The sequence below is a fragment of the Ursus americanus genome, chromosome 2 (genome assembly GCF_024610735.1).
Source record: "Ursus americanus isolate L20-20 chromosome 2, mUrsAme1.1.p, whole genome shotgun sequence".
NCBI lineage: Eukaryota > Metazoa > Chordata > Mammalia > Carnivora > Ursidae > Ursus > Ursus americanus.
The window spans coordinates 38,129,521-38,139,421 of NC_142128.1; the positions used below are offsets into that span (position 1 = coordinate 38,129,521).

Genomic DNA, 9,901 nt, shown 5'->3' on the forward strand with positions numbered 1-9,901 from the left:
CCCGGAGAGAGAGACTCTTAAGCAGACTCCATGACCAGTACCCTGCCAGACGCCGGGCTCCATCTCACCACCCTGAGATCATGACCTGAGCTGAAATCAAGAGTCCGAGGCTTAACCAGCTGAACCATGCAGGTGCCCTGACTCTTGAGGAAGAGCCCCCTTCATTCTATAATGAAGACCCCCACCCACCCGCACACAGAGCGCAGAGACCCAGCGCTGGCACCAATCTGTGACCTCTGAGGAATTTCTGCTCTAACATCCGAGGGAACTACTCTTTTCACAAGAACACGTCGATTGTCCTCCTGGTCGGTGGCCCCGTCCCTCCCAGATGGGAAACCTCCCACCCACCTCCCCTCTGTCTCCTCTCCCCCAAGGCTGTGGTGGCCTCCTCACCAGCCTTTTAGAGCCCACTTTGGACATTTCCAGTCGGTTCCTCTCATGGTGCCTGTGGGCTTTGTAAAACAATGCCGACCGTGTGCCCCCTCTGCATAAATCCTTCCCCGGCCTCCCACTCCCCATCATGAGCCTGGAATCCTCCCTGTGGGCTCCAGGCCCCCAGACCCTGAGCCACTATCCACCATGTCCTGCCAGGGGCCAGGACTGCCAGGACAGTAGGCCAAGCCGCATCAAGTCACCCCTTGCTGCCCCCTGCCCTCCTCATGCCCCTTCTTTACTCTGCTTCCCGGGGGTCACCCCACCACCAACTCCTCAGACATTCTTGTCGTCTGACCACACCAGCCCACCAAGGGGATGACGCAGAGCCGCAGGAAAGGAGAAATGTGGTGAGGACCGGGTATCTATTTAAATATAGAGTTAAGACAAAGGAACGTTTCAAATGCTGGTTACAGAACATAAATGTCACATCACGCTGGAGGGTAACAGAGTGAGATGGAGCCGGGCTGGGGGGTTGCTGAGGAACTCGCTTTTCCTTAGAGGGGTCCATAGATACAGGTTCAATTCGGGAAAATGATGTTCAAAAACATAAGGCCTCTAGTCGCAACTTTTTAGAAATAATCTGTTTCCATTGCCCGATGGCAGTTTTCACAAAACCAGGAGGACCACGCGAGGTGAAGGAGGCCAAAGCCTTTCCTGTCGGGGGGCCTCCAGGGAACCCTGATGTCCGTTTGCAGGGGGGTAACAGAAGAGTTCTGTTCACTTCCTCCTCTAGCAGGGGCGGCACCCAAGGTGCCTGGGGAGGGGCTCAGGTGCCCAGGAATCTCAGCCCCCAAAACACCCAGAAGGAACATGATAGGGGCATCATACACCGTTGCGGTCCACCTGCCCTACTGCAGGCCCACCCCCTCCGCAGCAGAATCTGGGCAGCCATGAACACAGGGGTGGGGGGAAGCTGTCAGTTTGGTGGGCTGCCTGGAGGATGCGAGCCTCCTGGGGGTCCAGCAGGAGCAGGCTGAAGGAGGGATGGTCAGGGAGGGGCTAGATCGGGTTTGCAGGGGCTCAGGCCTGGGGGGTCCCACTGCCCCCCTCTCAGGCCAAGAGCAGCAGGAAGGAGAAAGCTCAGTCCAGGCCAGTGATGGCTCTCCAGGCTGAGGGGCCAGGGGTCTGAGCGTTGGCCTAGGCCAGGCAGCCCTGGGAAAGGGCCCAGGGAGGGCTGGTGGGGTTGCATCGAGGTCTCAAAGGACCACAGAAGGTTTTAAAACCTGTCCATAATGGGACCTAGCATACAGCTTCTTTTATGCTTTTTGAGTTTTTTTCTGTTTATAAAAGTAATTTATGCTTCATTTGGAAAAAATTACACAATGTTTGAGAATAAAAATCAGTTGCAACTGGGTCCCCAGCAGAAGTCACAGCCAAGTTCACTGACCCAGTAGGGGCATACCCGAGCTTGTCAGAGTTACAGGAGCGTGTTGGGCATGACGGCATCTGCGGTGGGCTCCTCCCCCACCACCTCGGTACTGGGGGCAGACTGCCCTGCCAACCTTCCATCTTCTTTTCCGTCTGGAAGAGAAGGGAGTGGGTCAGGCTGGTGTCAGAGGAAAAGGGAGGGGGGCAACCCAAAGCCTGAAGCTCTCAGCCCAGCCAGGGGATTTTCTGCGATGCCATTGCCTGACTTACAGAAATACTTGCTGATTTCAGAGACATGCTCCCCAAGGCCACCAGCCCAGGGACAAAGAGGCTGTTAAAGTCATTCCCAGGGAACTTTGGACCAAATCTGGGCTGAGCACCAGGGAGCCACTGCTATCCCCACCACCTGGCCTGGGATGGGGGAGGTGGGAAAGTCTGTGGAGTAGGCACAGAGGTAAACACAGGGTGGCCAGTGGAGGGCGTAGTTCACTGTACAAGAGCACCTGCCTAGGGGAGGCTGTAGGGCTGAAATGTAGCCCTTGCTCTGCCCTCCAGCCCTCCATCTGAGGATGGGTGGCTTCGTTTTAATTCTTGCCAAGGGGCTGTGTGGGGTCGGTGGGGCCCACATGGTGCCAGAGCCCAGGCAGATCTGAGAAGGGCCCAGAGGTCTCAGCCGGGGTGGAAGGGACCAGGAGATGGCCCATCTCACCCAGCTCCATGAGAAGAGCAGGCTCTGACCAGATACTCCCCACTCCACCCTCTGCAGTGACCAGCTGGTGGCCTCAGAGCGGTGACTTAGCTCCTTGACCCTGCTTCTTCACAGGTCATAGGGACTGCACTCTCCACCCCTTGGACTGGGGGAGGCAGTAAGTAAATGTGAGGGTGCACTTCAGGCAGGACTGGCCGGTAGAAACAGGGGTGAGCTGGACATGCTGCAGAGGGGCCTTCAAGCTCTGGGGCGATGGGCTTCCCCGACTCCTCGAGTGCAGCTCCTGTCCGGCAGTTGAAGGAAGCTGAGCGCACTCTTGTGTGCCCTGAAACTCCAGGCCTGTGACTGGGGATGTCCCCATCTCCAGTGCCGTGGTATCTGGGCTCCAGGGGAAGCGGTGGTGTTACCCCCCAGGACTTCAGACCACTCACTCCTACACTTCCAGCAGTGAGTGGGGTCCCCTGCACTGCCCAGCCCGAGTGCCCTGGCTGGCTTCAAGGGGGCCACCTGTTTATAGGCAGCAAATGGAGGCCAACTGTTGTGGCTTTTATTGTCCCCATCTTCTCAGGGCACAGCAGACCCCACTTCCAGTTGGGAAGAAACCCAGCTCATCTCTTCCCCAGGCACTGGGCATCCCTTCCCTTGAGCGCCCCTCAGGATTCCACGCTCAAAGAAGGCATCCATGTTCCAGTGTCGCCTGCAGCAAGCCGGGTGGGGGCTGGGGAGCCTGCCTGGGACCTCAGAAACATATACCCCTAGACCCCCAAACACATTAACACATAGACACATAAGAGCAGATATGGACAGAAATGGGCCCAGGACCTGCAAAAATGTACCCAGAGGGAAATACAAACTCACCCTCCCAGGCCGATCCCCACATAGACACATGTGCGTGGGGGCCGACCGACATGCAGGCCCTACACTGAGGTGTGACGTGGACAGCACGTGCACACCGTCCACAGCCAGCCCAGCCTCCAGCCCCCAGGTTCCCGGGTGTCAGGGGACTTCCAGCCCCGGGAAGGTCTTGCTCACACTGTGCTCGCTGCAACCACCTGGGGGCCTCACCTGTGTCCGGCTTGCTGCGTTTCTGCTCAGGCTCCTGGGGGGGCGCCTCGATGGCCCTCTGGGCCTCAGGATGGATCTTGAGGAGGGCTTTGGCGAGGGTGGCGGGGCCAGGCACCCCCAGGGACATGATGCAATGCACGCCTTTGCGCTTGGCCCCTGCCACCTTGGCACTGTCTTTAGAGGCCGTCAGCAGGACCAGTTTGGAGAACTTCCTGGGCTTCCTGGGGGCTGCAGGGACGACATCTGTGCCTGGCACAGGGGACTCCGGGGACGGCTCCTGGCCAGCCTTCACACTCTCGCCCTCCTGCTCGCTGGGCTCCGGCAGGGGCATTCTGGGACAACGGCCCGTCCCCCAGGCCACACTCAGGACCCAGCAGATGGAGTTCTCTTCCTCCTCCTCCTCCCTGGTCGGGAACCTGGCAGTCCAGGGGCTCCGTCCTAAGGAAGGAGGCAAAATCCATCAGGGGAGGCCCCCTTGGGCCTGGGGCTCAGGAAAATGGACATGGGGTGGAGGTGGAGGCAGATGGGGCTGAAAGGCCGGGGAGGGCCCCGCACAGAGCTGGAGCACCCCGGGTCGCTGCCTCCGCTCAGCCGCGTCCTCGCAGGCAGCTGGGGTCTGTCACCTCCCCTCCCCAAACGCCACCCTCCTGTCTGTAAAATGTGCCGCAGGCAGGGCTCTCCAGGGGCTGCTGGGGTGACCGAGGCACTGAGAACCGCGAGCTTCTGCAAAGACAGGCCCGTAGGTGCCGAGCACGGTGGGCCGTGTCTTCACGGGGTTTCCCATCTCACTTGGCCCATGTATGAAAATGGGTCATTCTTGCTGACCCAGGGTACAGAGGAGGACACTGAGGCGTGCCAGGACGGCCGACACGGCCATGAAGTGCAGAGCTGGGAGTCCGGCTGAGGGGGATCCGGAGCCCGTCCCCCCACGGTACCTGCTGTGCCTCGCCCGGGATGACGGTAACCGGCCGTCCTGAGCACCAAGCCTCAGAGACCAGCACTTGGGACATGGGCTCAGGTCATGGACCCTCCCACAATGCCCGGTGGCCTTCCTGCTGACACTGTGTCACAGGGAGACCGAGCCGGGCACCCGCTGGTGCTCTGCAGAGGGGACGCCTGGCTCTGGGAGGCAGGACTCTCTGGACTCAGACCTAGATGTGTCCCCCACCCCAGGCCAGAGGCCCTGGACCACACAGAGCTCGGGAGATGCCGGGGCCCCAGGAGGGCAGTGACCTTGTGCCTGAGCAGTGCTGGTGCTGCCTCAGCTGGGAGGGGATGGGGCTGGACAGGGGTCTGGAGAATCCAGTCACTCCGGGCTCCCTGGCTTCTGGCCTGGAGAAGCAGAAAGGATGTATTACGGAGGCCGACGGCAGGGCAGTGTGGAGTGGCCTTTGGTCTGTTGGGGGCGAATGAGTGGTAGGCAGATGGCAGGGTCTTTCTCAGCTTACAGGAACGAGACCTCATCCTTAGGAGACATCTCCCCTGCCCATCTCAGGACCCAGGCAACGGCAAGGCTCACAGACACCTACCTGCCCCCCAACCCTGATTATCTAACCCAGTTTGCAGTTCTCACTGTTTCCTGGGACCCCTCCCAAAGCATATGGCTTGAGGGGTCCATGCCCAGATTTCCAAAGTTTTCCAAAACTCCATCCATGAGAGGAGTCAGGGGTGCAATGCCAAAGAGGGTTTGGGGTGCCTAATCCCTTGCAAACCCTCCACCCCAGTCCCTTGGCCACAAGACATAAAAGCAGAGACCTCTTGGAGCGACAGACATGGAGCCCCCACTTCCAGGGTGTGAGCGCTCAAGGAAATCTGCCTGGTAACAGGTCACCTGACCAAGGCACCCCTGGGATCAGTGTCTCTGTATCCCTCCTGCCCATGGCCCCCCAGTTCAGCCCTGGGACAAGCAAACCTCTGCTCCCCCAGCGCAGTCCTTCCCTGCCCTGCCCATCCTGTCCCACAGGATGACAGAGCAGTCCTGGAGGAACCCAGGGACCAGCTTCAGAAAGGACACCACCAAAGCCTCCCCTGGTAGAGCCACTCTGGGCAGAAAAAGGTTATGTGGGAAGCCCCAGTACAGGCCGTCCTGCCCAATCCACACAGGGATTGGCTTCAGTGCACATCTTCCAGGGCTAGCCCGCCTTTCTGGCTTGCAGGCTCCTCCTGGTCTGGGGATGCAATCCCGCAGCGTTGGGCCCCTTCCTTACACCGTATACAAATATTAACTTTAAAATACTCTTCAAAAAAGAAAAAGGTAGGAGTAAATCTTCATAACCTTATATCAGCCAAAGCTTTCTTCAATATGACATGAAAAGTACAGGTGACTCCATCAAAATTTAAAACTTTTGTGCATCAGAGGATACCATCAAAAAAGTTAAAAGACAGCCCGCAGAGTGGGAAAGAATTTTTGGAAATCATATCCCTGATGAGGGAATTATACCTGGAATTTATAAAGAACTCTTACAAATCAGTAACAAAAAGACCAGTAACCCAATTTAAAAATGGGCAACGGCTCTGAATAAGCTTTTCTCCAAAGAAAAGATACAGATGGCTGGTGAGCATAGGCAATGCTCAACGTCATTAGTCATGAGAGAAACAGAATAAAACCACCACGAGATACTGCTTCACGCCACCGGGATGCAAATAATAAAAGGAGCACACGCACACGAAACAGACAAAGCAAGTGTTGGTTTGGATGAGGAGGACCTGGAAGCCTCTTACACTGCTGACGGACTTGTCAACAGCACAGCCATGTCTGGCAGCTCCTCAGAACGTTAAGCACAGAGTTACCATGGGACCCATCAATTCCGCTCCAAGCACATGCGCAAGAGAACTGGAGACAAGTGTCCACATAAACCCTTGAACACGAGGAGCGTCTGGATGGCACAGTCCGTCAAGCGCCTGATTCTTGGTTTTGGCTGGGGTCATGGTCTCAGGATCCTGAGATCAACGCCTACATCGGGCTCTGCGCTCAGTGCAGAGTCTGCTTGGGATTCTCTCTCCCTCTCCTTCTGCCCCTCCCCCCTTGCACTCTCTCTGAAATCAATAAAATCTTGAAAAAAATTCTGTACATGAATGCTCACGGCAGTATTATTCACTGTCACCAAAAAGTGGGAACAAGTCAAACACCCATCAACAAATGAGTGAATAAAAGATGGCATATCCATACAATCGAATATTGTTTGGCAATTTAAAAAAATTATGCTACAACATGGATGAACCTTTAAAAGATTACGCGGAGTGAAAGAAGCCAGTCATAAAAGACCACGTATCATATGATTCAATTTACACAAAATGACCTAGAGACCAGACAGCTGAGGGTAGAAATGTCCATCCTTGGAGACAGATGTGCGGTGGGCTAGGGGTGGGGGGAGGGCGGGAGGATGAGGAGTGGCTGCCAGTGGGGATGGCGGCTTCTAAAACTGACCATGGCAACGGCTGTGCAACTTCATGAATACATCGGAAGCCATTCAATTGTACCTTGTGAGAGAGTGAGCTGCACAGTACAGGAATCAGCTCCATAAAACTGTTGGCTATTAGGAGAAAGGGAAATGAAGTCTACAACCAGTGGTCCCCCAACTTCAGCATTCCTAAGAATCACCAGAGTTCTTGCGACAAACGCACAGTCCTGGACTACGCCATCCCCAACCCCACTCAAGGGGTCTGGAGAGGGGCCCGAGAACCTACATTTTTTACTAGTACCACATCTGATTCTGATACCTTGACATGGATGATACCAGGGGCCTTTCACGCAGGAAGTGTGTAATTGCTAGTTCATGGGTTGAACTGTTTGTCAATCTCTCCATGAACAGGAATGGTCATGTCCTTCGGGCTGGATCAGCCTCTTTTCTGGAGTCATCCTTCCAGCAATTTTCTGGGTGTGGAGGGAAGACCTGAGAGGCAGCTATTTTAAGCCTAATATATATTTTTTTGAAAGTTAAATTTCACTCAGTGAAAGTTCATTGAATGAACAGAATTATTTTATTTTTAATAACAAAAAAATAAAATAAAATAAAACACAGGGCTCATGACCCTGAGATCAAGAAGTGAACTAAGATCAAGAGTTGACCGACGAATGAACAGAATTTTTAAAAGCGAAGCAGAAATGCATTAAAAAGAGCAAAGGGCTTAATAGTTTACTTCCCTCACTTGGCACCCTCCCTCTAACTCTGAAATCTGGTGGTTTGATATCGCCATTGACCTCCAGTCACCCACTCATCCTAGCCCGCGGTCAGGACATGGGTCTGCAGAAAGCCAACTCAGAAGTGTGAAGATGTCTCAGTGTAAAACCCAATTCATACAACATTAGGAACTGGCAGGAGCCCCTCGGACACTCTGGGAAGCAGAATCATGGCCTAATGGCCCTAATCCCTGGAACCTACAGGGAAAGTCTGCAGATGGCATGAAAGTTCCTGAAGTAGGAGAGCAGCTTGGATGACCGGGTGGGTCCAATCACAAGGGTCCTAAAAAGTACAAGAGGGAGGTGGAAGAGAGAAGGAGAAAGCAGGACAGAAGCAGGGTCAGAGAGACTGGATGGTGCTGGCTTTGAAGAAGGAGGGAGTGGCAGGGAGCCAAGCAATGCCTGCGGCTCCAGGAGCTGGAGAAGACAAAGAAACAGACTGTCTCTCCGGGAACCTCCAGGAAGGGACACAGTTCTGCCTGCACCTGGCTTTAATTCCATGAGACCCACGTTGGACTTCTGGCCTCCAGAACTACAAGACTGTTAGGAAGCTGTGCTGTTTAAAGCCACGAAACTTGTGGTAATCTGTTACGGCAGCAACAGGTAACTAATCCAAGGTCCGATCCCTTGTTCCTGAGGCTCTGAAGACATGAACCACGCCTGGCCACTGACGAGGGCTCAAGAAAATTACGTCCACACGTACAGGAGAAAAATGCCACCAACATCCACCAGCACCTGTGTCCTCAGCCACGAGGACAAACCCCTTACCCTCTCGGGCAGGCTCCACCTTATGATGGCAATAGTGGCGAATCTGGCAGAGGTTCTTAATAGCAGGTAGGCAAGAGTGCACTGTTTCCAAAAGTCCTGGGGGTACCGGCAGCTGCGCCCCAGATCATCACTGTCCCACGCGGCTCACGGAGGACTGTGAATGGGCCGCCGGTGGGACGATGGGCCCACTCAGGTGTACAGGTACACATCCTTACAGGGAGAGTTTCAAGGCGGCAGTGATCCAAAAAAGGTCAAGGACTGCTGCTCGGTAGTACGCAGGGGAGAGCCTGCCCACAGTGGGAATTTCAGGTAATGACACCTCCTTCCCTTCAGCGCCCTGGCTCTTAGGTACCTGTACTCCTCTTCACACACGGTAATTTGTCATCAGACCCGTCTGCGCTGCACCCAAATGGCCCCTCCTCCCAGCTCCTCTCCCCTCCGGTTAGTACAACCACCTCGCCAGCAAGCCTCCAGGGTGTCCGCCCCCCGCCTCAACATCTCACAGCTCCAACTGCCAGAGTGGGACGAGGCTGAGGATGGCCGCAGGGAGGGGGGCAGTACTGGGTGTGGTCAAGGAAAGGCAGACCAATGTGGGGATCCTTGACCGGGAGTGTCGGTGCTCAGTCCCGAGTGGGGTGGGATGGGGGGAAGGAGGAGCCAGGAGGAAGGAGGCGGCCTGAGCGCCCAGACGCAGAGCAGGGTGACCCCCCCTCCCAGCATCAGCAGCCCTCGGGACCCCCGGGAGGGCCGGGCCACTCCGTGGGACCCGGGACCCTCCCCGGCCCGCTGGGGCCCGTGCTCACCGGGCACCGGCCGGGCGGCGGCAGCGGCAGCGGACCTCTCCCTCTCCGGCGACAGAACCGCGGCAGGTCCTGCAGCCTCCTGCCTGGGGCCCCGCCTCGTTTCGAGCCGTCACCTTAAGCCGAGGTCACGGAGCGAGCATGCGCAGCAGGGCCGGGAGGGGGCATTCCTTGGGCGAATTTCGCTGCTCCGGGTCTTCGCCGCGCGGAGCCGAACTGGCGGCCTGACCAATCCGCGTGCAGGGGCGGGGTCACGGCTCGCGAAGGGGGCGGGACCAGCCCGGGATTGGACGGCAGCGCCCGGGGGCGGAGCGCCAGCGATCCCGAGGCCTGGAATCCAGCTCTGGGCGGGGCTCTCCCTGTATCAGAGGGTGGGTTTAACTGAGACCCCCGGACGTCCCCCCGGGTTTGACGCCTGCTAGCGGCGAAAGAAACTAGAGCTTTCGTTTAAAGGCCTCGATCGCGCCTGTCACTTGCCTGAGCGAGCGGAGGCTGTTATGCTCACTGAAACCACTGGCTCCGCTCAACCCAACATCCTTGAAGACGCAGCATCCTCACCACCGGTCCCTCCGTCGC

At 56.5% G+C, this 9,901-nt stretch overlaps 1 protein-coding gene across 2 annotated transcripts; it reads right to left on the reverse strand.

Annotated features, from left to right (window-relative positions):
• Window positions 1-783: 783 nt before the first annotated feature.
• Window positions 784-9,463, reverse strand: FLYWCH2 (FLYWCH family member 2). 2 transcript variants are annotated; one of them, XM_045784510.2, is made up of 4 exons: window positions 9,329-9,452; window positions 4,811-4,909; window positions 3,578-4,015; window positions 784-1,956 (listed from the first exon to the last, which is right to left on the reverse strand). In XM_045784510.2, exons 3-4 carry the CDS (start codon window positions 3,906-3,908, stop codon window positions 1,853-1,855), a joined length of 435 nt encoding a protein of 144 aa, XP_045640466.1. In that variant the 5' UTR covers window positions 3,909-4,015; window positions 4,811-4,909; window positions 9,329-9,452; the 3' UTR covers window positions 784-1,852. The 2 variants fall into 2 exon arrangements, with proteins under 2 accessions (XP_045640466.1, XP_045640467.1); XM_045784511.2 differs by lacking the exon at window positions 4,811-4,909 and having other exon boundaries at window positions 9,329-9,463.
• Between the last annotated feature and the right edge of the window lie 438 nt (window positions 9,464-9,901).